This window comes from Pseudonaja textilis, chromosome 1 (assembly GCF_049901715.1).
Source record: "Pseudonaja textilis isolate UNSWEBS1 chromosome 1, rPseTex1.2, whole genome shotgun sequence".
Taxonomy (NCBI): domain Eukaryota; kingdom Metazoa; phylum Chordata; class Lepidosauria; order Squamata; family Elapidae; genus Pseudonaja; species Pseudonaja textilis.
This window is the reverse complement of record NC_141990.1, coordinates 4,435,441-4,462,680: the sequence shown is the minus strand read 5'-3', so window position 1 is coordinate 4,462,680 and position 27,240 is coordinate 4,435,441. Positions and strand designations below refer to the sequence as shown.

Genomic DNA, 27,240 nt, shown 5'->3' with positions numbered 1-27,240 from the left:
TCTCTATTCTATTCTATTCAAGCAAGAAAGTTGTTAAATGAGTTTTGCCCCATTTTGTGAGCTTTCTTGCCATGGTTGTTAAGTGAAACACTGCCATTGTTTGTTAGGAACACAGTTGTTAAGTGAATCGGGCTTCCCCATTGACTTTGCTTGTAAGAAGGTCGCAAAAGGGGATCACGTGACCTCCCCAGGACACGGCAACCGTTGTAAATGTGAGTCAGTTGTCAGGCATCCAAACGTAAATCACGGAACCGTGGGGACGCTGCAGCAGTCGTAAGTGTGAAAACGGTCATAAGTCACTTTTTTCCCGTGCCATGATAACTTTGAAGTAACTAAGTGAACGGTTTTAAGTCATGGACTTCCTGTACGGTTAGTCCTTGATTTAAAACCATTCATTTAGTGACCGTGAGAAGTTACAACAGCACTGAAAATGTGACGTACGGCGGTGTTTCACTTATGATCACTGCAGCACCCACATGGTCACGTGACTGAAATTCAGATGTTTGACAGCTGACTCACATTTACGACGGTCGCCATGTCCTGGGGGAGGTCATGTGATCCTTTTTTGCAACCAGCAATGTCGATGGGAAAGCCAGAGTCACTTAACAACTGTGTTCCTAACTTAACAACGGCAGTGTCTCACTTAACAACCATACCAAGAAAGCTCACAAAATGGAGCAAAACTCACTGAACAACTGTCTCGCTTAGCAACAGGAATTTGGGGCTCCACTACGGTTGTAAATTGAAGACTAACTATAACTTCAGATGTATTTTTCTAACCCAAAGCCAGTCTATTTTTTTCAAGAGTGCCGAAAACTTGAGGATTTGAACAGGACATAAAACTCATCCAGATATACTGTATATATATATATCTATCTCTATCTATTATCTATCTACCTATCTACCTCTCTCTCATCTCTCAATCATTTCTCTCATCTATCTATATCTATCTCTCTCATCTGTCATCTATCTGTACATCTATATCTATCATCTACAGCTCTCTCTCATCTATTTCTATCATCTCTATCATTTATCTATCATCTAATCTATCTACATCTATCTCTATCATCTCTCATCTATTTCTCTCTCACCTATCTACATCTCTCATCTATCAATCATCTCTCTCTCATCTATTATCTATCTATCTCTACATCTCTCTCGATCATCTATCATCTCTCTCTCATCTGTCTATCAATCATCTCTCTCATCTATTATCTATCTCTATCATCTATCATCTATCAATCATCTCTCTCCCATCTATTATCTATCTCTATCATCAATCATCTATCATCTCTCTCATCTATCATCTATCAATCATCTCTCTCCCATCTATTATCTATCTCTACATCCCTCTCTCATCTATCATCTCTCTCATCCATCAATCATCTATCTCTCAATCACCCATCTCTCTCTCTCTCTCTCTCTATCTATCTATCTATCTATCTATCTATCTATCTATCTATCTATCTATCTATCTACCTCTATCACCTATCTATCTCTTTACACCCTTGCAATCCCCGATTTAATTGGTTCACTGTTCTCTTTGCATTTTGATGGACAGCGCCCTCCAGACGAGGTTACGGTGCCTATTTGAATGCCCCAAAATCCCACGCAGGCAGAGGACGATGAGGTGAAGAATGTCCGCCTTCAAAACAGACCAAGAGATTTCCTAAGGCTGAAATTTCCTTGCGGTCTCAGAACCCTGGGATTAAATTGCATCATCTCCAGCCACGAGGCAGACTCTGTGGTTAACATTCTGGGCTTCCTTAATTCTGGATTTTCCTGCTTGCAAGCATTTCTCAATATCCGATGTGCTCAAATTCTTTGCTTTAATATCTTTCTTGGTAGGGGAAGGAGAGTTGCAAGTCTCTTGCCTGTTTTATTCCAGTTTCTATTTTGCTTCTCGAAGGCTTGAGGAAGGAATATTTGGCGTATTTTGGGGGTGTACTATTACATTAAAAAAAAAAAAATTCTAATTTTTCTCTTTTTAAGAGTACTTTCCATTCTTCTTCATTTTATCCTGCAAACTACGAATTTCGGAGATAGACTTAGCTGTATGGGGAAGGACTGAGCCAAAATCACATAATTCTCTTTACAGCAGTATTTCACAAGCCTGGCGAATTTAAGATGGGTGGAACTTCCAGAATTCCCTAGCCAGCACGCTAACTGCGGAATTCGGGGAATTGAAGTCCAGCCATCTTAAATCATGCCGGCTTCATGCCAGGATTCTGGGAGTGGAAGTCCACCCCTCTTAAAGCAGGCTGGCTGGGGGATTCTGGAAGTCCAGCCATCTTAAAGGATGCTGGCTGGGGGATTCTGGGAATTGAAGTCCAGCCATCTTACAGGATGCTGGCTGGGGGATTCTGGGAGTGGAAGTCCACCCATCTTAAAGGATGCTGGCTGGGGGATTCTGGAAATCCACCATCTTAAAGGATGTTGGCTGGGGGATTCTGGGAGTGGAAGTCCATCTATCTTAAAGGATGCTGGCTGGGGGATTCTGGGAGTCCACCCATCTTAAAGGATGCTGGCTGGGGAATTCTGGGAGTGGAAGTCCAGATGTCTTAAAGGATGCTGGCTGGAGAATTCTGGGAGTGGAAGTCCACCCACCTTAAAGGATGCTGGCTAGGAGATTCTGGGAATTGAAGTCCAGCCATCTTACAGGATGCTGGCTGGGGGATTCTGGGAATGGAAGTCCACCCATCTTAAAGAATGCTGGCTGGGGAATTCTCGGAGTGGAAGTCCAGAAATCTTAAAGTGGCCAAGACTGAGAATCACTGACCCAGAATATTCTACTGGATGTATGCTCTGCAGTTCCCTTCCCACATTATCACAACAGCCTTGTGAGGTACGTCTCTACCTTCATCCTTTCCTGCTTGCTTTAAGGTTGATCACAATATTCTCTTCTTGGCAAGCTGGCATCCCCCAAAGACGGAGCCTGTTTTTCTCGCCCCCTTGTCCCTTGGATACCTTTTATTATTTCCAATTTTGCCATGCCGTATGAGTGCCAAAATTTAGGAAAAGCCCTTCAGATACGCTTTTGACGTTTTCCATCTTTGGACACCAGCAAATTTTGAAAAAATTTGGACCCACGGATTCCCTTCTTAATAGCACTGGTGGCCTTCTATAATTTGCTTTTGGGTGGCACTTCCACAGTCAGATAGTCTTTCGCAGGGGAAAGAAAAAAAAAGACGGCCTAGAATTATTTTAAGTCAGCAGAAATAAATCTCGCCCTGGCACGGGCTTCCGTTCTGCACTGGCTTTATTCTGCGGCTTTTTTTTTCCCCTGGAGACTCCCAACTGCAAAAGGCTTACAAAATAAGAATTTATGGTTGAATTTATTATCTCTCCCAGCTTTGTGCGGCTCCTCCCGGTCTTGCCACGGCCCAACCCGCCTGCTTGTTTGCGTCCATCTTGCTTTCCTGCCCTCCGCAAAATGGCGGGTGTGTAACTCCTGAATGCCGGAGACCACGAGAGGGCAGGGGCTATTGTCGAAGAGGTGTGTATACATGTGTGTGTGTCTGTGTGTGTGTGTGAAACTGGCGATACTGTTGTTGTTCTCTCACACCCACTTCTCCCGGCAATGTACCCGAGACCCCAAGACGATGCACCTCGAGAGAGCTGAACGGCGCGCTGCCAGTGGCAAAAAATCCCAGATATCAGTGCCGTAATCCTTTCCTCCCCACATCCTTCGGTTAGGAGGAAAAAAACAAACAAACTGGAATTTGGTGTAAATTTCTCCCTCCCGAGGGATTTCTGTGCACCACACTCTCTCGTTTTGTGGTTGGGGTGTGTGTGTGTGTGTGCGTGTTGCTAGTTGCTACGGAATCCACGTCCCAGTTTGCTTCCTTAGCAAACAGGTGCTGCGAAACGGCTCCGTACCGATTTTTTTCCGGCTGCCGATTATTATTATTTTGTCCGTCTTGAGACTCTCGATGCAAAGACTAACCTACTCTGGGAGGCAGGGGGGGTTGCTTTAAGAAGAGCCACCCACCCACCCCCCAATTATCCCCAGGGTGGCCTCTTCCTCGTGACCTACCCCATCTCACCCCACCCCTCGCAGGGCTGGCGCGAAGGGGCGAAGCGTGGTGTCCGATGAATGGATCATTCACGGAGCTGTCAGCCGAACCAGGGAGCAGATGGCAGGGGGAATGAATGAAGTTGTTGTGTGGTTGGGGCAGCCCCGGCCAAGGAGCGCGGGGGTCGGATGAGGGATAGGGGGGCGTGGGGATCGGGGGGGGAGGTGGCTGCGGGAAGGAGGGGGCGCAGAGGGTCTTTTGTTTTAGGGTTCATGGGGCAGACAACGGACATATTCAGGGATCGGTGTGCAAGGCAGAGTGGGTGGGAGTGTCTCCTTGGGCTTTTGGGAGGGGGCTGAGGAATTGGGAGAAGGACAGAGGGGGTGAGAAATCGGGTTGGTGGTCCCAGGGAGGGTGGGAAGGCCTGATGGGCTAAGGTGCCCTTGCTTAACTAAAGGTGGAAGCTGCAGAATAGGGGGAAAACAAGGGCGTCAGCCTGGCAGCCATAATGTAACGGAGAGCAGATGGAATTGGAAGGGATCTTGTAGGTCATCTAGTCCAACCCCCTGCCCAAGCAGGAGATCCTATATCATTTCTGACAGATGGCAGTCCAGTCTCTTCTTGAAGGTTATGATGGCGCTCCCACAACTTCCAAGGGCAACTTCTGTTCCATTGGTTGACTGTTCTCCCTGTCAGAAAGTTTCTCCATATTTCTAGATTGAATCTCTCTCCTTGATCAGTTTCAATCCATTAATCCTTCTCTGGCCTTCAGGTGCTTTGGAGAATAGCTTGACCCCCTTCCTCCTCCTCTCTGGGGTAGCCCCTCAAATATTGGAAGATGCTCTCCTGTCTCCCCTGGTCCTTCTCTTCCCTAGACTAGCCAGGCCCAGTTCCTGCAACCGTCCTTCGTATGTTTTAGCCTCCAGTCCCCTGATCATCCTGGTTGCTTTTTCTCTGTACTTTTTCTAGAGTCTCAACATCTTTTTTATAATGTGGTGATCAAAACTGGGTGCAGTACTCTAGGTGTGGCCTTACTAAGGCTTTATAGAGTGATATTAGTACCTCATTTGATCCCGATTGTATCCCTTTGTTGATGCAATTTAGGATTGCATTGGATTTTTTGGCTGCTGCTGCACAACATCGGCTCCTATTTAGCTGGTTGTCCACTAAGACTCCAAGATCTCTGTCCCAGTTCCTGCTATTGAGCCTGGTTTCATCCAGTCTATATGTGTCCTTTGGGTTTTTCTTGCCTGAGTGTAGGACTTTCCTTTTCTCTACGTTGAATTTCATTTTGTTGGATATGGCCCAGGGTTCAAGTCTGCCAAGATCCATCTGGATCTTGAGCCTATCTTCTTGGGTGTTAGCTATTCTTCAGCTACGCTCTGCAACAAGTCCTCAACTTACAACAACTCACTTAGTGGCCGTTCGAAGTGAACGACAGCACTGAAAAAAAGTGACTTGGGGACCGTTTCTCACACCTACGGCCATTGCAGGCTGCATGATCAAAATTTGGAGGCTTGGCAACTGGCATGTACTTATGACGGTTGCAGTGTTTCCTGGAGGCGGGGGTGGAGAGAGGAATCACACAATCCGCTTTTGTGACCGTCCGACAAGCAAAGTCAAGGCGGAAGGCGGATTCAACTCCACAACCGTGCGACTCACTTAACCCCCTGAAGGGACTCACTTAACAACGGTGGCGAGAAAAAGGCGTCCGATGGGGGCAAAAGTCAACTGAACGAAACGTTTTCCCCGAGCCTCAAAAATATTGTGGTCGAAAGTCAAGGACTGCCTGGAAACGAGGCTGTTGCTGAGGCTTCCCAGGTTGTGAAACCTGGGGCTTAAGGCAGGTTGATGGACCCAGCATCCTGTCGGAAGCCCGTAAACCACCAATGTCTGCTAGTTTGGCCCTTCCCCACTTCCCTTCTTCCCCGTACCTCTCCGGCCACGAAAAACAGCAGTGGGGTCTCTTCGTCTTTGGCTTTGTATTGGGCTATGATCTTCTCGGCAATCGGCTGGATCAGCTGCTTGGCCGCTTCCGATTCTCCGTCGTCGTCGGAATCTGAAACATTGGGGGGAGAGAATGACATAAGAGGAGGAATGACAATCACGTTCCCAAAGGGGATTAGAGGAGGAAGGGAGAGAAAGGAGCGGGAGAGCGAAAGGAGAGAAAAGACAGAAAGAGAGGGAGAAAGGAGAGACAGAAAGACAAGAGACAGAAGAGAGAGAGAGAGAGAGAGAAAGGATAGGAGAGAAAGAAGAGACACAAAGAGAGAAGAGACAGAGAGAGAAAAGACAGAGAGAAAGGAGAGAGAGAGAGAGAGAAAGAGAGAGATAAAAGAGAGAAAGACACAGAGAGAGAAAGAGAGAGGAGACAGAGAAAAGAGAGAAGGGAGAAAGACAGAGAGAAGAGAGAGAGAAAGAGAGAAAAGAGACAGAGAGAGACAGAAAAGAAAGACAGAGAGAGAAAGGAGAGAGAAACAAAGAGAGAGAAAAGAGAGAAAGAGACACAGAGAGAGAAAGAGACAGAGAGAGAAAAAGAGAAGGAGAAAGACAGAGAGAGAAGTGAGAGAAAAAGAGAGAAAAGAGAGAGACAGAAAGAGAGAAGAGACAGAGAGAGAAAAGAGAGAAAGAGACACAGAGAGAGAAAGAGAGAGGAGATAGAGAAAAGAGAGAAGGGAGAAAGACAGAGAGAAGAGAGAGAGAGAAAGAGAGAAAAGAGACAGAGAGAGACAGAAAAGAAAGACAGAGAGAGAAAGGAGAGAGAAACAAAGAGAGAGAAAAGAGAGAAAGAGACACAGAGAGAGAAAGAGACAGAGAGAGAAAAAAGAGAAGGGAGAAAGACAGAGAGAGAAGTGAGAGAAAAAGAGAGAAAAGAGAGAGACAGAAAGAGAGAAGAGACAGAGAGAGAAAAGAGAGAAAGAGACAGAGAGAGAAAAGAGAAAGAGACACAGAGAGAGAGAAGACAGAAGAGAGACACAGAGAGAGAAAGAGACAGAGAGAAAAGAGAAAGAGAGAGAAAGAGACAGAGAGACAGAAAAAGAAGAGACACACAAAGAGAGAGAGAAAGAGAGAAACAGAGGCAAAAGAGAGGAGGCAAACAAAGAGAGACAGAGAGAAAGAAGAGGAGAGACAGGGAGAAGAGAGACAGGGCAGAGCGCAGAGGATTGCTGTAAACACCTTACAAACAGTCCTCAAGTTATGACCACCATGGAGAGCATATGGCAATTATGGTCACGAAGGGAGTCAGCACGAACGATGATCCATTTTTATGACTTTATCTTTTTTTTGCATTCAATCGTAAAGCGAATGCTGCACTCGTTATCCATTGTTTGTTACGAGTCAGTTTTGGCAGCGAACTGGAAGCAAACGCAGGTTTCTGAGGAAAAAATATCGTAAGTTGCGGCCAGAGGACTGCGGGCTGGTTCCGGAACACCCAAAACGTGGTCATTGTGACCACGGGGCGGGGTGGGAGGTGACATCCAAACCTCAAATCTGAGTTGTATGTCCCTGGGGTGGGGTGGAGTTTGGGTGGAGTTTCGGGACTTCGAACTGCCGCTAAAGCAACTGGTTATAAGCCGAGGACTACATGTGGAAAAAATTTCCTCTCCATTTTCAGGGGGGGCTGCTGAAAGTGGCAGAACACACGTTTCAAGTTTCTAGTCCTCATTCTTTAATTTATTTTTATTTTTAATCTCCTAATTCCATCTTCAGCTGAACATCCTTTTAAGAGCTGCCTTTTTTTCTGCTTCTGCTTGGATTCCTAGATTTTTTTGGGGGGAGAGGGGGGGACGCCTTTGTTCTCTTTATTTTAAGCATTTCTCTCCGTATCTCCATATTTTTCTCCTCCTCTCCACAAACTCCTCTCCCTTTTAGCGCTGATGACGTTGCCTAGCGGGTCATGAAACGTCTGCAAGAAAATAACCAGGTTCAGAGAGCACCAAGGAGCTCACAGTCCTCCTCCTCCTCCTAAACCCCACTCCCTTCCAGCACTGATAATGTTCCCTATTGGGGTCATGAAACGTCTCCAAGAAAACCACCAAGCTCAGAAAAAACCAATCCTCCCCCACTCCACTCTGCAAACCCAACTCTCTTCTAGCACTGATGATGTTGGCTAGTTGGGTAATAGAACATCTGCCAAAAAAACCCCTCCCAAACAACTAATAGAGCATCAAGGACCCCACAATCATCCTCCCCTTCGTCTTCCTTCCTGCAAACCCTTCTAGCATGGATGACGTTACCTAGCTGGGTCATGAAACGTCTGCAAGAAAACCACAATGTTCAGAAAGCACCAAGGACCCCATAGTCCGTCCGTCCTTCCTTCCTTCCTTCCTTCTCTCTGCAAACCTCCCTCCCTCCTAGCACTGATGATGTTGCCAAGTTGGGTCATGAAACGCCTGCAAGAAAACCACCAACCTCAGAGAGCACCAAGGACCCCACAGTCCTTCCTTCCTTCCTTCCTTCCTTCCTTCCTTCCTTCCTCTTCTTCCTTCCTTCCTCCCTCCCTCCCTCTCCTTCCTTCCTTCCAACCTACCCTACCCTTCCTTCCTTCTTTCCTTCTCTTCTTCCTTCCTTCCTCCCTCCCTCCCTCTCCTTCCTTCCTTCCAACCTACCTACCCTTCCTTCCTTCCCCTTCCTTCCTTCCTTCCTTCCTCCCTCCCTCCCTCTCCCTCTCCTTCCTTCCTTCCTTCCTACCTACCCTTCCTTCCTTCCTTCCTTCCTTCCTTCTTCTTCCCTTCCTCCCTCCCTCCCTCCTTCCTTCCTACCTACCCTTCCTTCCTTCCTTCCTTCCTTCTTTCCTTCTTCTCTTCTTCCTTCCTCCCTCCTCTCCTTCCTTCCTTCCAACCTACCTACCCTTCCTTCCTTCCCTTCCTTCCTTCCTTCCTTCCTCCCTCCCTCCTTCCTTCCTTCCTTCCTTCCTACCTACCCTTCCTTCCTTCTCTTCTTCTTCCTTCCTTCCTCCCTCCCTCCCTCTCCTTCCTTCCTTCCTTCCTACCCTTCCTTCCTTCCTTCCTTCCTTCCTTCCTTCTCTTCTTCCTTCCTCCTTCCTCCCTCCCTCCCTCTCCTTCCTCCCTCCCTCCCTCCCTCTCCTTCCTCCTTCCTCCCTTCCTACCTACCCTTCCTTCCTTCTTTTCCTTCTCTTCCTTTCTCCCCTCCTCCTCCTCCTCCTTCCTTCCTTCCTCCCCTCCCTCCCTCTCCTTCCTTCCTTCCTTCCTTCCTTCCTTCCTTCCTTCCTTCCTTCCTACCTACCCTTCCTTCCTTCCTTCCTTCCTTCCTTCCTTTCCTTCTCTTCTTCCTTCCTCCCTCCCTCCCTCTCCTTCCTTCCTTCTTTCCTTCTCTTCCTCCCTTCCTTCCTACCCCTCCTTCCTTCCTTCCTCCCTCCCTCTCCTTCCTTCCTTCCTTCCTTCCTTCTTTCCTTCTCTTCTTCTTCCTTCCTTCCTCCCTCTCCTTCCTTCCTTCCTTCCCTTCCTTCCTTCCTTCCTTCCTTCCTACCCTCCCTTCCTCTCCTCCCTCTCCTCCCTCTCCTTCCTTCCTTCCTTCCTTCCTTCCTTCCTTCCTCCCTCCCTCCCTCCCTCCCTCTCCTTCCTTCCTTCTCTCTGCAAACCTCCCTCCCTCCTAGCGCTGATGATGTTGCCTAGTTGGGTCATGAAACACCTGCAAGAAAACCACCAACCTCGGACAGCACCAAGGACCTCACAGCCCTCCTCTTCCTCCCCCTCCTGGCTCCTCCCTTGGATGCCGCAACGGCCCGTAAGTGTGAAAAAAATATGCATAAGTCACTTTTTTTTTATTGCCGGTTGTAACTTTGAATGGTCCCTAAATGTCCTATTATTAGTTGAGGGCTATCCGTGGTCCATGAAAAGTCGGGCCGATCAGCAAAACCTCAGCAGGTTTGGAGGTGGGAGTGGTGAATTTTGGACGCGCTGGGGTGGAGTTAGTGGGGAGGGGGCGAGAAGAGTCCTTTTGCACCCCCTCCCCGAAATGAGCAATAATCCGACCCAGGGTTATTGATTTAAATCCCAGAAGGAGAATTTGCCCAGGGACAACCATTCAAATTCCTCCCAGCTTCTCTCTGGGTTTGCAGTCAGCGAGAAAACATTATTAATGGGATTAAATCCTGCCCCCCCCGCCAGGCTGCCCCCAAAGCCCCTTGACTCGGGGGGGGCTTGGCTGACCTCTCCCGGGGCTCCCACCGAGGGGGCAAACATCAACGATTAACAAAGGGCCCCCCACCCATGCAATGTGGTCTGAGGAGAAAGAGGACAGGCGGCCGGAGAATATGGCCCCCAGCCTCAAACAGGAGGGGCTGCGATGGAGGGAAGGCGTGGGGAGGGGTGAGAAAGAGGGGAGATGGGGAGGGGGGTGGGTGGGTGTGAGGCGGTTTTGCTGCCAAGGGTTTTTTTGCCTAAAAGGGGAGCAACTTTGGCGCCAGAGAGAATGTGGAGGCTTGACGCAAGCCCAATAAGGCACAGCGAGATCCTATTATTTTGTTTTATTTCATTCTTTTATTTCATTTATTGTATTGTATTGTTTGACTTGAGTTGGTTCTATCTTATTTTATTCGTTCCATTCTATTTTTCTTATTTTAATTTTCTTAATTTTATCTATTATTTTATTATTCTATTCCATTCTTTTATTACTTTATTTTATTTTTATTCTATTCTGATTATTTTAGTTTACTTTTTTATTACTTTATTTTATTTATTTTATTTTTTTTTTTTCTTTTTCTTTATTATTTTGTTGGTTTTATTTTCTTTTTACTTTTTTTACTTTATTTCTTTTTCTTTTCTTTTACATTTTCTCTTTTCTTTACTTTTATTTTTTACTTTCTTTTACTTTTTTTATTTCATTTATTGTATTGTATTGTTTGACTTGAGTTTGTTCTATCTTATTTAATTCCATTCCATTCTATTTTTCTTATTTCAATTTTATTAATTTTATTTAATATTTTATTATTCTATTCCATTCTTTTATCTTTATTTTATTTTTATTCTATTCTGATTATTTTAGTTTACTTTTTTATTACTTTATTTTATTTCTTTTTTTCTTTTTCTTTATTATTTGTTGGTTTTATTTTCTTTTTACTTTTTTTACTTTTTTTCTTTTTCTTTTCTTTTACATTTTCTCTTTTATTTACTTTTATTTTTTACTTTCTTTTACTTTTCTGTTTTCTTTTACGTTCTTTTCTTTTTCTTTTTCTACTTTATCATCTTTATTTTTTCTTCTTTCAATTTTTTCTTTTCTTTTCCTACTTTATGTTACTTTTTCTTATTTTTCTTTTCTTTTTCTTTACTTTATCCTATTCTATTTTTTTCACTTCTTTTCCTTTCTTTTCTATTTTTCTTTTATTTCACCTTATTTCATTTCACTTTATCATATTTTAGTCTATTCTTTTTTTAAAGTAATTTAATTATTTTATTTTATTTTGGGTCATCCCAGACTTATGACCATGGCTGAGCCCACCCCACATTTCCATTACTAATCAAGATGGTTGACAGGTGAGTTTTGTCCCGTTTTACGCCCTTCCTCACAACCATTGTTAAGTGAATCGCTGATAAGTTAGTAACATGGCTTTTAAGTGAATCTAGCTAGCTTCCCCGTTGAGTTTGCTTGTCGGAAGGTCGAAAAAGGGGATCAGAAGGAAGGGACGAAGATTTTCACGATGTGTGGCAAGCGGGAAAGCACTGATAAAATTTTCCTCTCGAAAAAGGCTGCTTCGAATTCAGGACCTCACCTTAGCAGAGGCTGGCATCCAAAAAGCGGGCTTTTTATTCTATTTTTTTTTATTTTCTAAATGAAAATCGGTCGGTTTTTATTCTATCCTTTTAAGAATAAAAGTGCTTATGCAGTTATTCTTTTAATTCTGTTTTTTACTTCTTCTTTTCGTCCCCCGCCCAAGTGTCTGGGATGACCCCCCCCCAAAAAAATGAAATAAAATTAAAATAGAACAGAAGAGCAAAATGAGTAAAACAAAAGAGTAGACACACACATTAATAATAATAATAATAATAATAATAATAATAATAATAATGACAAAGTCAAGATCTTGGGGGACTTCAGAATCTAGACGGACAGGCACTTGGCCCACAACACGCCTGACATAATAATAATTGAGAAGAAAAGGGTTTGGTTCACTGACATTGCAATACTTGGGGATGCACAAATTGTAGACAACGCAGCAAGAAAAAAAAAATCACAAAGTATCGGGACTTACAAATGGAAGTTGAGCGACTTTGGAAAAAGAAAATCGTGTGTTATCCCCATTGTAAACGGAGCCCTTGGAGCCATACCTAAAGGGCTGCCTCGCTATTTGGAAATCCTGAATTTATCAGACTTTAATACTCTGATTCTACAAAAAAAAAACCACCCTACGTGGAACAGCTTATATCCTCCGACGCTACCTGAACAGTTCGTAGGTCCTCAGTTAGGACTCGAACTGTTCAGCTACCAACCAGCCCCAAAGGCTGTGAATCTCACTAAAGATTAAAATAATAATAATAATAGTAATAATAATAATAATAGTAATAATAATAATCCAAGATGGGCCGGCACTCTCCTAACTGAAGAGAAGAAAAAAATGACCATTTCTTTTCTTCTTTTTTGGGGGGGAAAAAGAATATTTCCTTCCCACCCCTTTGCAAAGCAACGGATCTAGGCCACATCTGGGTCTTTGGGATGTTCACATCTGCCCCATCAGACGCCACCGTCTCAGCAGAGCCAAAGAAAAGAAAAGGAAAGAAAGGAAAGGAAGGGAAAGGAAAGGAAAGGAAAGGATAGGAAAGGAAAGGAAAGGGAAAGGAAAGGAAAGGAAAGGAAAGGAAAGGAAAGGAAAGGAAAGGAAGGAAAGGAAAGGAAAGGAAAGGAAAGGAAAGGAAGGGAAGGGAAAGGAAAGGAAAGGAAAGGAAAGGAAGGAAAGGAAAGGAAAGGAAAGGAAAGGAAAGGAAAGGAAAGGAAAGGAAAGGAAAGGAAAGGAAAGGAAAGGAAAGGAAAGGAAAGGAAGGAAAGGAAAGGAAAGGAAAGGAAGGGAAGGGAAAGGAAAGGAAAGGAAAGGAAGGGAAAAGGAAGGAAAGGAAAGGAAAGGAAAGGAAGGGAAGGAAGGAAGGGAAGGAAAGGAAAGGAAAGGAAAGGAAAGGAAAGGAAAGGAAAGGAAAGGAAGGAAAGGAAAGGAAAGGAAAGGAAGGGAAGGAAAGGAAAGGAAAGGAAAGGAAAGGAAAGGAAGAGGAAGGAAAGGAAAGGAAAGGAAGGAAGGAAAGGAAAGGAAAGGAAAGGAAAGGAAAGGAAAGGAAAGGAAAGGAAGGAAGGAAGAAAGGAAAGGAAGGGAAGGGAAGGGAAGGGAAAAGGAAAGGAAAGGAAAGGAAAGGAAAGGAAAGAAAAGGATGCATTTTCACCCCAAGGCTGCAAATCTCTGGAATATTTTTTCCGACCGTCTTGCTAAATAAATACACTGAATTTATGCCCCTCTGACCAGACACAAAGGAGACACACACACGCACACACACACACACACACACACACACCATTCTCTCCCAGAGTTATCCATCACTGGTGAGACAGCAGCCCCCACCCCCTCCATTAAACCCACCCAATTGGGGGCGGGGGGGGGGGATCACATGAAGATCTATTTCTCCCCACCCGGCAAGCCAGGGAAGGGGCCTTTGTGGGGTCCTCCTTCCTAAACAGACCGAGACAGGGTGGGTAGAGAGAAAAGGGGAGAGGGCTGTGGGCTATGAATTCACTGGGGAGGGAGATAGGAGAGCCCCCCGAGGACGGGGAGGGGGGGGAATATCAGGCTAAACCTGGAATTCAAGATGGCCTCTTCCTTTCCCCCTCCTTTTCTTCCTTCTTTCCTCCTTTCTTTTCCTTTGTCTTCCATTTCTCTCTCTCTCTCTTTCTTCCTTTCCTTTCTTTTCCCTTTTCTTTTCCTTTCCTACGCGCCTTTCTCTTTACGTCATTCTCCCAAGCTTCCTTCTTTCTCTCCTCCCTCCTTCCCTCCCTTTCTTGTCTTCCTTCTCTCTTTCTCATTTCGCTTTCCATCTTGTTTTCCTTGTTCTCCCCGCTCTCCTTTTGCTTCCTTTCATGCGGTTCCTTTTTTCTTCTTCCGCTGACCTTCTTTTTCACTCCTTTCCTTTTTCCTTCCTCTCTCTTTTGTTTCGCTATCCTTCCTCTTCCTTCCTTCCTTCCTTCCTTCCGAAGCCCCCTTCCTTCCCTCCCTCCATGCCCGTCCTGCTATCTCCTCCTTCTTTCCTTCCCTAGATTCTTCCTCCCTTTCCTCTTCCCTATTTCCTTTCCTTCCTTCTCTCCCTTCCTTTCTCTCTCCATTCCTCCCTCTCTCCCTCCCACCATCCATCCATCCTTCCTTCCTTCTTCCAACCCTTCCTGCTATCTCCTCCTCTTTCCCTTCCCTCCTTCTCCTTTCTTCCTTCGATTCTTTCTTCAATTTCTGTTCCTTTCCTTCCTCTCCTTCCCTCTCCTTTTTTCCTTCCTTCCCTCCATCCCGCTTCCTGCTATCTCCTCCTTTCCTTCTGTCCTCTCCTTTCTTCCTTCAATTCTTCCTTCAATTTCTCTTCCCTATTTCCTTTAATTCTTCTCTTTCCCTCCCTTCCTTTTTTCCTTCCTTCCTTCCCTCCATCCCGCTTCCTGCTATCTCCTCCTTTCCTTCTGCCCTTCTCCTTTCTTCCTTCGATTCTTCCTTCGATTTTTTCTTCCCTATTTTTTCTCCTTCCCTCCCTTCCTTTTTTCCTTCCTTCCTTCCCCCTCCATCCCCCTTCCTGCTATCTCCTCCTTTCCTTCTCCTTTCTTCCTTCGATCCTTCCTTCGATTTTTTCTTCCCTATTTTTTCTCCTTCCCTCCCTTCCTTTTTTCCTTCCTTCCTTCCCCCCTCCTTCCCTCTTCCTGTTATCTCCTCCTTTCCTTCCGTCCTCCTCCTTTCTTCCGTAGATTCTTCCTTCGATTCCTCTTCTCTATTTCCTTTCCTTCCCTCTCTCTCTCTTCCTTTCTCTCTCCATTCCTCCTTCCCTTCCTTCCTTCCTTCTTTCCTCTCTGCCTCTCCCTTCATAGCGCCGGCTTACTTCTCCACTTCGCAAACAGCTTCCATTTTACAAATGTCTATTTGTGCTCCGAACGCATTTGTACCCGAGTCCCACGGGGGTTGTACTACACAGCGCACAAAATAATGGCAATCCAGACAAAGGCAAAACCATCCAAGGATTGGAAACGCCGGTGCTAAAAATGGCTTAAAATGGGAGCGGGGAAAACGAGACCCCCAAATCTTTCTCCCCCAGCCTCAAATCCTCCCAACCTCCCAACCCGTCTTCTCAACTTACTTGGGAACGAAAAGGGGGCAGAGACTGAATCGAAGAGAGAGTGACCTGCATAGAGTAGTCCTCGGCTTACAACTATTCGCTTAGTGACCGTACAAAGTTGCAACAGCACTGAAAAAAGGGACTTAGGCCCGTTCTTCACACTTACGACCATTCTAGCATCCCCATGGTCGTATGTTCCAAAATCCAGGCGCTAGGCAACTGACTCGTATTTACGACGGCTGCCGTGTCCCAGAGTCACGATGATTCCCCTTTTGTGACCTTCCAGCAAGCAAAAAGTCTTTCTCTCTCTCTCTCTCTCTCTCTCTCTCTCTCTGTCTCTCTCTCTCTCACACACACACACACACATCCTATGACTCTCCATTTAACCGACACTGGGCTCAAATTGTGGTCGTAAGTCGAGGATTACCTGAAAATTGGTATGTCATGCACACACACACACGCATACACCCTACGATTCTCTGTTTAATCAACGTTGGGCTCAAATTGTGGTTGAAAGTTGAGGATTACCTGAAAATTCACAGGTATGTCATACACACCCACACACACACCCTACGACTCTCTGTTTAACTGATGTTGGGTTGAAATTGTGGCCGTAAGTCAAGGATTACCTGAAAATTCACAGGTATGTCATACACACACACACCCTACCGACTATAAGGAGAGGATAATTCAGCCGTTGCACAAACTACACACCAGACAACCAGAATCCGCACACCAACACCCGTACGTGTGTGCAAGGAGTGTGTCGTGACCCCCCCCATTGAACAAGCTTCGTTGTGAGAGGAAATCCGGGGAACGTGGCGATTAAGGCTTAAAAGCAAAAAAAAAACCCAAAAAAGAAAGAAAGGAGGAAGAATTAATTATGGCACAATTGAGCTTCTAACCAACCACCCCCTGCGTTTTTTTTTCCCTTCATAAAACCCCCGAAAAAGGAAAACAGAGGGGGCTTAAACGCATGTGCTGTTTAAAGACGGATGAACTAAGCTGGCCGTGCGCCCCGGGGGTTTCACAAATACCCTATTCAGACACAGCGGGTTGCAAACACATCGCCTGTGATGGCAGAAGCAGAAACAAATGCGGCATATGGAATCGCCCTGTATGGAGAGAGGGGGGTGGGGGAATAACCACGGCTGCCATTTCCCTGAGGCGGGAAGAGGGGGGGGGGAATCTGAGCGTTCGGCGTCGGAAGGAAAGGAGTTCTGCTTTGCGCCGATTCCTGCATTCCCACAAGCGGGAATTTGTATCGATGTGGGTGGGCTTCCACTCCTGGAATCCCCCAGCCAGGATGCTTTAAGAGGTGGGCTTCCACTCCCAGAATCCCCAGCCAGGATGCTTTAAGAGGGTCACTTCCACCCCAGAATCCCCAGCCAGGATGCTTTAAGAGGGAGGGCTTCCACTCCCAGAATCCCCAGCCAGGATGCTTTAAGAGGGGAGGATTTCCACTCCCAGAATCCCCAGTCAGGATGCTTTAAGAGGGAGGGCTTCCACTCCCAGAATCCCCCAGTCAGGATGCTTTAAGAAGGGAGGGCTTCCACTCCCAGAATCTCCCAGCCAGCATGCTTTAAGAGGTGGGCTCCTCAAATTCCAGCCAGCATCCTTTAAGAGGAGGACTTCCACTCCCAGAATCCCCCAGCCAGCCTGCTTTAAGAGGGGAGGGCTTCCTCTCCCAGAATCTCCCAGCCAGGATGCTTTAAGAGGAGGGCTTCCACTCCCAGAATCCCCAGCCAGCCTGCTTTAAGAGGAGGACTTCTCTCCCAGAATCCCCCAGCCAGCCTGCTTTAAGAAGGGAGGACTTCCACTCCCAGAATCACCCAGCCAGCCTGCTTTAAGAAGGGAGGGCTTCACTCCCAGAATCCCCCAGCCAGGATGCTTTAAGAAGGAGGCTTCCACTCCCAGAATCCCCAGCCAGGATGCTTTAAGAGGGGAGGGCTTCCACTCCCAGAATCCCCCAGCCAGCCTGCTTTAAGAGGGGAGGACTTCCTCTCCCAGAATCCCCAGCCAGCCTGCTTTAAGAAGGGAGGACTTCCACTCCCAGAATCCCCCAGCCAGCCTGCTTTAAGAAGGGAGGACTTCCACTCCCAGAATCCCCCAGCCAGGATGCTTTAAGAAGGGAGGGCTTCCACTCCCAGAATCCCCAGCCAGGATGCTTTAAGAAGGGTGGGCTTCCACTCCCAAAATCTCCCAGCCAGCATGTTTTAAGAGGGGTGGGCCCACTCCCAGAATCCCCCAGCCAGCCTGCTTTAAGAGGGACGGGCTTCCACTCCCAGAATCCCCCAGCCAGCCTGCTTTAAGAGGAGGACTTCCATTCCCAGAATCCCCCAGCCAGGATGCTTTAAGAGGGAGGGCTTCCACTCCCAGAATTCCCCAGCCAGGATGCTTTAAGAGGGGAGGGCTTCCACTCCCAGAATCCCCCAGCCAGCCTGCTTTAAGAGGGGAGGACTTCCTCTCCCAGAATCCCCAGCCAGCCTGCTTTAAGAAGGAGGGCTTCCACTCCCAGAATCTCCCAGCCAGGATGCTTTAAGAGGGGAGGACTTCCACTCCCAGAATCCCCAGCCAGGGTGCTTTAAGAGGGGAGGACTTCCACTCCCAGAATCTCCCAGCCAGGGTGCTTTAAGAGGGGAGGACTTCCACTCCCAGAATCTCCCAGCCAGCCTGCTTTAAGAGGGGTGGACTTCCACTCCCAGAATCCCCCAGCCAGGATGCTTTAAGAGGGGAGGACTTCCTCTCCCAGAATCCCCAGCCAGGATGCTTTTAAGAAGGGTGGGCTTCCACTCCCAGAATCCCCCCAGCCAGGATGCTTTAAGAAGGAGGGCTTCCACTCCCAGAATCCCCCAGCCAGGATGCTTTAAGAAGGGAGGGCTTCCACTCCCAAAATCCCCCAGCCAGGATGCTTTAAGAAGGAGGGCTTCCACTCCCAGAATCCCCAGCCAGGATGCTTTAAGAAGGAGGGCTTCCACTCCCAGAATCCCCAGCCAGGATGCTTTAAGAAGGAGGGCTTCCACTCCCAAAATCCCCCAGCCAGCATGTTTTAAGAGGGTGGGCTTCCACCCCAGAATTCCCCAGCCAGCATCCTTTAAGAGGGAGGACTTCCATTCCCAGAATCCCCAGCCAGGATGCTTTAAGAGGGGAGGGCTTCCACTCCCAGAATTCCCCAGCCAGGATGCTTTAAGAGGGGAGGGCTTCCACTCCCAGAATCCCCAGCCAGCCTGCTTTAAGAGGAGGACTTCCTCTCCCAGAATCCCCAGCCAGCCTGCTTTAAGAAGGGAGGACTTCCACTCCCAGAATCCCCAGCCAGCCTGCTTTAAGAAGGGAGGGCTTCCACCCCAGAATCCCCAGCCAGGATGCTTTAAGAAGGGAGGGCTTCCACTCCCAGAATCCCCCAGCCAGGATGCTTTAAGAGGAGGGCTTCCTCTCCCAGAATCCCCAGCCAGCCTGCTTTAAGAAGGGAGGACTTCCACTCCCAGAATCCCCAGCCAGCCTGCTTTAAGAAGGGAGGACTTCCACTCCCAGAATCCCCCAGCCAGGATGCTTTAAGAAGGGAGGGCTTCCACTCCCAGAATCCCCCAGCCAGGATGCTTTAAGAAGGGTGGGCTTCCACTCCCAAAATCTCCCAGCCAGCATGTTTTAAGAGGGGTGGGCTTCCACTCCCAGAATCCCCAGCCAGCCTGCTTTAAGAGGGACGGGCTTCCACTCCCAGAATCCCCCAGCCAGCCTGCTTTAAGAGGGGAGGACTTCCATTCCCAGAATCCCCAGCCAGGATGCTTTAAGAGGAGGGCTTCCACTCCCAGAATTCCCCAGCCAGGATGCTTTAAGAGGGAGGGCTTCCACTCCCAGAATCCCCCAGCCAGCCTGCTTTAAGAGGAGGACTTCCTCTCCCAGAATCCCCAGCCAGCCTGCTTTAAGAAGGGAGGGCTTCCACTCCCAGAATCTCCCAGCCAGGATGCTTTAAGAGGGGAGGACTTCCACTCCCAGAATCCCCCAGCCAGGGTGCTTTAAGAGGGGAGGACTTCCACTCCCAGAATCTCCCAGCCAGGGTGCTTTAAGAGGAGGACTTCCACTCCCAGAATCTCCCAGCCAGCCTGCTTTAAGAGGGGTGGACTTCCACTCCCAGAATCCCCAGCCAGGACAAGTCCAATTCCTGCAACTGGTTCTTCATATGTTTTAGTCTCCAGGTCTTTAATCATCATCTTATAGTTGCTTTTCTTTGCATTTTTTTCCAAGGTCTCAACATCTTGAGAGCAAAACTGGCTACAGTATTCTAGGTGCGGCCTCACCAAGGTGTACTACTTTGCATGATTTTTAATTCTATGCCTCTGTATGTTGAACGGACATGAAGCGAATCGGCATTTTTTAAAAACAGGAATTGCCGAAGAAAGTTTTAATTGTGGGCCGGAGACAAGCCGAGGAGGGCACAGCACAAAATAGACAGGCTATGGCATGTTAGGTTGATCCGGGGTGGAGCAGGATTGGCACATTTGTTCCAAACCACGATTCCACAGTTTGCAGAATTTAGATTTTAATTTAGAATTTAATGCTCTAAATTCCATACTGTGGCACAAGGCTTTCATGCAAAACACGTTTTCCTTTGTTGGGCTCATGGCTAATCAACCCTCAGGAGTTAAGAGGGTTAATATAAGTCAATTTCTTAACCTCCTCGCATTTTTGACATCCACCATCCCCACAAATCTCTCTTTTGCAATCATGAGGGCTAGAAACTTCACCCGACTTGAGTGCTTTTACAAGAAAAAAAACCCAACCCTATGCATTCCCCACCCACTAGCGTCTCTTGGCAATGAGGGCTAGAAACTTCATTGGATTTACAGTACTTTTATATAGAAGATTACACTTCCACCACAAATCTGTCCCATAAATATCTCTTGGCAATGAGGACTAGAAACTTGTTCAGACTTAAGTACAAAACCACACTTCCAAGAGATTGTCCCCACAATTATCTTTTTGCAATCATGAGAACTAGAAACTTCATCGGACTTAAGTACTTTTATAGAAAACTACACTTCCACATTATCCCCACAAGTATCTCTCAGCAATGAGGACTAGAAACTTGTTCAGACTTAAGTACTTTTATAGAAAACTACCCTTCCGCATTCTCCCCACAAGTATCTCTTAGCAATGAGGGCTAGAAACTTCACCAAACTTAGGTACTTTTATAGAATACTACACTTCCACTAAGAATTTGCCCCCAGAAGTATTTCTTTACAATTATGAAGACTATATAACCTTCACCAAACGTAACTACTTTTTACAGAAGATTTCACTTCCACTAAGAACTTGTCCGCAGAACTATCTCTTTGCAATCACGAGGACTAGAAACTTCATCAGACCTAAGTGCTTTTATAGCAAACTACCCTTCCATCAGATTTTGTTTTTTTGCTCCATTCTTGTTTGTTGGCAAAGGAGAAATAAATGACAGCAAAATCTGATTTTTGGGGTGGGAGAAGAGAGAAAAAGAGATATAGGCCGTTGCCAGTTCGCACCAGTTTGCACAAACCGGTTGTTAAGATCGCGCGCAGTTGGGCGAACTGGCAAATCCCACCGCTGGCCCCGCTCGTTTTTCGGTCTGTTTTGGGGACCATTTTGAGGAAATTTTTTTGGAGGGGGCTATTTTCAGGCCATTTTGGGCTCCCAAAACAACCGGCCCTAAAACAGCCAGAAAACAGGCCGAAAAACGACCGGGGAGGGCCCAGCCAGTAGTTTGGACAGCCCCAACCGGCTGAATCCTACCTCTGCCTTTGAGGCGAGTGGCCGGGAGACGGAGCTGGGTGCGATAAGTGACGTCACCCGCCCAGTCGCGTGATCAACCGAACACGCCTACCCAGCCGGAGAACCGGTTGTTAAAAAATTGTGCAGCCCACCACTGGGGGGGGGGGGGGGGTTGGCATTCAGAGGGGTGGACGGGACGGTTTGCATACCTACAAAAAGGACAAGGCAAGGACCCTCGTTCAGCTGGACAGCGTTGGAGTCGGTCAGCTCTAAGACAGGCTTGGGGTGCCAGGGGAACTCTTTGCACTCAGGGTCATTCAGGACCTCGACTCGGCCTTGCCGGGTGATGACGTCTCCCTTAGCGTCCAAAACAATAAGAGTAGGGATACCTGCGATGGGACAAAACGAAAAAGAAATCAAGATAAAGAGAGAGTTGAGGAGGAAGAGAAGTAACCACGTCGTGTCATTTTTTAAAAAAATAAATATATTTTTTTTAAAATTAAACATAACGTTTAAAAACATTGAACGCGGTGGGAGTTGTTTCGACATAACTTTTGGTCATCGTTCTAGCGAAATACATATATATCTTACAGACATTTGTATAATGTACACATATATTGTTGTGGTTCGCCGGCAGCAGGTGCGGATGGCTGAGGTCTCGGAGAGCGAGGACACAGATGAGGGGCGTAAGTGTGATGCAGGGATGGGGCCAAGACCATCAGGGAGTGGAATGAGGCCTTCGGAGATTGTGGAGGCTGGCAGCAGTGAGGAAGAGGACCCGAGGAGCCTGTGCCAAGTGCTCTTGTGCGCAGGGCTGCTCGAAGAAAAGACTCGGGAGTAAGGCTACAAGATAATGGCCCCTCCCTGAAGAGATAAAAGCCAGCTGAGAAACCGGAGCTCTTTGCAGGAAGCAAAGAAGTTCTAGCACTTCAAGTCTTATGGAAGTTCGGACTATCCTAGTTTTTGTTTCGGAGACTCTTTGTGTTTGAAATCTTTCTTAGTTAACTTTATCTAATATTCTTGGAAGCCTTGCACCACCTTAGCAAGGCTCCTTCTTATCAGAGACAATTAGTTTGAAACAGCCTTTTAATCGGGAAGGAACGGAATTTGTAAAGAAACCCTTAAAAGGTTGCGCTGTTACCTTTGTCTCGTGTTTGCTTCCTTGGAACCAGGTTTGGGTCAGAACATATATACGTTTATTCATCCTAACTTATATCTTCCAACGTTCTTAGTAATATTTAAGTCTCATGGTCACAGGTGTCCTTTTAATAACTCATTTCAATCTTAAACCCTTCCTTTCTTTCCCCAATTATCTAATATTCCGATTCATCCTTATTTTGCATCTCTGGTGTTAGCCTATCCATTTCAGCACAAGTCAAACTGTTATTTATTATTTCCTCTTTACTAGGAATTATTTTCTCTTTCCACTTCTGGGCATATAACATCCTTTGCCGCACTGATGACGTGTATTATCGAATATAACTTCTTCCTTATTATATTTTGTTGGTATAATTCCCAATAAAAAGAAAACATTCTGGCCTAGGGTTTATTTTAAATCTCATCGTTTCTTCCAGCCATTTCCCAATCCCGTATCAAAACCCTTTGTGCTTTTTTACAGCTCCACCGTGCATGACAGTAAGTGCCTCGTTCCATTAAACATTTCCAACATTCCGCATCACGTCGTATTATGTGCTATATTTCACATCGCCCAGGACTTAGTCAAACATTGTGCCAAAGCCAAGATATACTATGTCTACACAGCATTCCCACAATCTATTAAGAAAATTATTCAATTCAAAAAAAGCAATACAATTGGTCAGATGAAATCTGATCTTGACAGGTTCGGGCCCCTTCTTAATCTGAGATCGATAAAGTTCTGTTCCTAAATTTTGATGGCATCAAAGTTTTTTTTTTTTTTTTAATTTCTACATTCATTTCCCAATCATGGGATGATTATTTATAGGGGGAAATCTTCTATTCCTCCAAGAGATCATAAGGGTCCCATAAGATTTGAACAGCCAGTTGTGAAGATTAGGCCTTCTGATCATCCTTCTCGTCTTAGGACCAACCTGGAATCTTTTCTTATTAATCCACCAGAAAGCTTGGGCCTGGAGGATTCTGGGAGTTGAAGTTCAACCATCCCAAAGCATGCTGGCTAGGGAACTCTGGGAGTTGAAGTCCAACCATCTCAAAGCATGCTGGCTGGGGAACTCTGGGAGTGGAAGTCCACCCAATATAAAGCATGCTGGCTGGGGAATTCTGGGAGTTGAAGTCCAACCATCTCAAAGCATGCTGGCTGGGGAACTCTGGGAGTTGAAGTCCAACCATCTCAAAGCATGCTGGCTGGGGAATTCTGGGAGTTGAAGTCCACCCAATATAAAGCATGCTGGCTGGGGGATTCTGGAAGTTCAGCCATATTGAATAATGTTGGCTGGGGAATTCTGGGAGTTGAAGTCCAACCATCTCAAAGCATGCTGGCTGGGGGATTCTGGGAGTGGAAGTCCAACCATCTCAAAGCATGCTGGCTGGGGAATTCTGGGACTTGAAGTCCACCCAATATAAAGCATTCTGGCTGGGGGATTTTGGGACTTGAAGTCCACCCAATATAAAGCATGCTGGCTGGGGGATACTGGAAGTTCAGCCATATTGAATAATGTTGGCTGGGGAATTCTGGGAGTTGAAGTCCAACCATCTTAAAGTTGCTACAGTTGACAAACATTATACAGGTAGTCCTCAACTTATGACCACAATTGGGCCAAAAATTCCTGTTGCCAAGTGAGATATTTGTTAAGTGAGTTTTGCCCCATTTTATGATTTTTCTTGCCCCAATTGTTAAGTGACTTCCTGCAGCTTCTAAAACTAGTCACCCGATTGTTTGGTGAATTTGGCTTCCCCATGGACTTGGCTTGTCAGAAGCTTGCAAAAAGCAATCAGCAACCCCGGGATGATGCTACAACTGTCATAAAAGCGAGTCACCGGCCAAGCATCTGAATTTGGATCACATGATTGCAACAGTCGTTATATTTGAAAAATGGCCTCGTCACTTTTTTAAAGGGCCGCTGAACAGTCACTAAAGGAACGTCATCAAGGAGTACCTGTGCGGGCAATTTTTTGCGGAACCCGTGCGTATCGCAAACCAGCATCTCGCTTTCCAAAACTCGACTGTTTTGTGCACTGATTTTCGGCCCCCTCCGTGTTCCAAGGTTGCGGATTCAGATCTTGGACAGGCTCCCAAACTGCTTGTCTAACGTTCAGCCTCCAAAAGGGTCTTTGGACTAACAAAACGCCTCTTGAGTGAAGAGGGTGATTTGAGCCTATTCGGCTTTACTCCGCCCGCTGCACTTCAGCACCCAAGCCCGCCTGTGGAATTAGTGGCTGGGAATTTTCTTGTGCGATGGGGAGTGCAGTGTGTGTGTGTATGTGTGTGTGTGTGTGTGTGTGTGTGTGTGTGAAGCCTCCGTCCATTGCAATCGTTCAGATTTGTTGGAATCAGACGGCATCTTCGATTTTCAAGGAAAAGGATAGAGGAGGGAGGGAGAGAGGGAAAGGAAGGAGGGAAGGAGGGAAAGGAAGAGAAAGAAAAGGAAGAAAGGAAAGGTAGAGAAAGAAAAGAAGGAGAAGAAGGGAAGAGGGAGAGGGGAGGAAAGAAGGATGGAAGGAAGGAAGGAGGAAAAGAAGAAAAAGGAAAGAAAGGAAGAAAAGGAAGGAAGGAAAGGTAGAGAAAGAAAAGAAAGAGAAGAAGGGAAGAGGGGAGGAAAGAAGGATGGAAGGAAGGAAGGAGGGAAAAGAAGAAAAAGGAAAGAAAGGAAGAAAAGGAAGAGAAAGAAAAGGAAGGAAGGAAAGGTAGAGAAAGAAAAGAAAGAGAAGAAGGGAAGAGGGAGAGGGGGAGGAAAGAAGGATGGAAGGGAGGAAGGAAGGAGGGAAAAGAAGAAAAAGGAAAGAAAGGAAGAAAAGGAAGAGAAAGAAAAGAAAGGAAGGAAAAGAAAATAAAGAAAGGTAGAGAAAGAAAGGAAAGGAAGAGAAAGAAAAAGGAAGAGGAAGGAAAAGGAAGAGGGAGGGAAGGAAGAAAGAAAGAAAGAAGGGAGGGGGAAGATGGGAGGGAGGGAAGAAGGAAGGAAGGAGAAAGAAGGAGGAAGGGAGGAGGGAGAGAGAATGGAGGAAGGGAGGAAGGGGAGGAAGAAACCAAGAAAAAAAGGAGAAAGGAATGAAGGGAGGACAGAGAAGGGAGGAAGAAAGGAAGGAACAAAGGAAGAAAGGAAAGAGAGAGGAGGAAGGAAGGGGAGAGAAGGGAGAAAGGAAAGAAGAATGGAAGGAGGGAGGGAGGAAGGAAACCTGCAAAAGTCTGGGGTTTGGGTTTATTTTTGCAGATTTGGAAGATCAGTTGGGACAAGAACGTGACCCAAATGAAGTCGCAGCCTTTCTATTTTAACCTTTAGGGATCCCGGGATCTTTGCTGTCTCTTGCCGTCAAATCCACCCATTGCGGGAGAAACCCAACCCAGGTTAGGAGCCAGCCTGTCCGGAGCAGCCACCTGTTCTTCAGCTGTTCTGGAATCGGATTTCCTGCCGGATGCGGCCACGGCCCTCTCCGCCCTCCCTCTTCAGGAGGCACAGCAAAAAAACCACAACCCTAACAGGCAGTTGCCCCCAAGGCCACTTGTGTGATGCCCTGCGGAAAAGGCGAATGCGATTGTCGTCCCCCAACCCCCAATTTGGAGATGAGCGTCAAGACGAACAGCTGACAGGAAACTGGGGAAGGGCAAAGTCCAGCTGGGCAGAGCAGGGGGAGATGTAGAACAAGGGAGAGGGAGTTCAGAGGAAGGCCCAGGCCCACCCCCTCTTCATCCTAGGGCACGCAGGCAGGAACGGAGAAGGGAGCAACGTGGTTGCATGGCTTATGGGGGAGGAAAGGGCCCTGATTCCCTTCATTAGCCACAGCTGGGAAGGGGGTTTAAAAGGGATGCAAGCTGAGCAGGGCGTCTGCAGGGAACAAACGTGAGTTTATCTTGTGTTGACTTTGCTCATCTGTGTTCCTGGCGTTCTCCCAACCGTGTTGAGTTACTGCCGTGCCTTCACGTCTGGAATTCTTGCTCCTGCCCTGTCGGACTAATTACTTCCTTTTGCCTTGATTGGGACTTGTAGTTACGGTTTTTGTTCACCACGTTTTGGACTTGATCCTCTGCAGCCCAAGGCTGTTCCTGGGAGAGTTTTTCTCCAGCCCAGAAGGTAACCAGGACTTTGGGGGCAAAGTTGGAGCTAATAAAGGGACTCCTACTGATTATCTGGCTGTGTGGCCTTTGTCCCACGCCCCTTTGGGTCATTACAATGAACTAAATTACAGGGGTCCCCAAACTTGGCAACTTTAAGACTTGTGGATTTCAACTTCCAGAATTGAAGCGGGGTTGTGGGTTAGGGTTAAGTAGAGATGCCCAAAACTACCCACCAGTCTTGATACAATCTATAAAGGGAGTTATTTTCCTTACCTTGAATGCCATACAACCGATTGAGACGCGACCGTCGTCCTTCATCGGGGTAGGGTACCGATAACCAGGGCATCTCGCTGAAATATTGTTTGAACGACTCTTCCGACCTACAGGGAATATAGGAGTTAGAATAACAGAATTTGAAGGGACCTTGGAGGTCTTCTAGTCCAACCCTCTGCTTAGGCAGGAAATCCTACACCATTTCAGTCCAATGTTGATCCGGTCTCTTCTTAAAAACCTCCAGTGTTGGAGCAGCCACAACTTCTGGAGGCAAGTTGTTCCACTGGTTAATTGTTCTTACTGTGAGGAAATTTCTCCTCAGTTCTAGGGTTGCTTCTCTCCTTGTTTAGTTTCCATCCATTATTCCTTGCCTGGCCTTCAGGTGCCTTGGAAAATAGCTTGACCCCACTTCCTCCTCTCTGTTGCAACCCCTGAGATATTGGAAGACTGTTATCCTGTCTCCCCTGGTCCTTCTCTTCCCTAGACTAGCCAGGCCCAGTTCCTGCAACTGTTCTCCGTATGTTTTAAGTCTCCAGTCCCCTCATCATCCTGGTTGCTCTTCTCTGCACTCTTTCCAGAGTCTCAACATCTTTTTTTTACATCGTGGCAACCAACACTGGATTCCAACAGCATTCCAAGCGTGGCCTTATCAAGGCATTATAAAGCGGTAGTAACACTTCGTGTGATCTTGATTCTATCC

General features: G+C 46.7%; 1 protein-coding gene across 2 annotated transcripts in view; it reads right to left on the bottom strand.

The window, feature by feature from the left end:
• Positions 1-27,240, bottom strand: part of NXN (nucleoredoxin) — a 78,846-nt gene that overhangs the window by 4,696 nt on the left and 46,910 nt on the right. For both annotated transcript variants that reach the window (XR_015741842.1, XM_087924978.1), the window contains exons 5-7: positions 26,541-26,647; positions 21,268-21,447; positions 5,951-6,075 (exon numbers count right to left, since the gene is read on the bottom strand). Coding sequence is in view for 1 of the 2 variants with exons in the window: in XM_087924978.1 (XP_087781104.1) it covers positions 5,951-6,075; positions 21,268-21,447; positions 26,541-26,647 (412 nt within the window). In the remaining variant the exon portion in view is untranslated. The remainder of the gene's footprint in view (positions 1-5,950; positions 6,076-21,267; positions 21,448-26,540; positions 26,648-27,240) is intronic.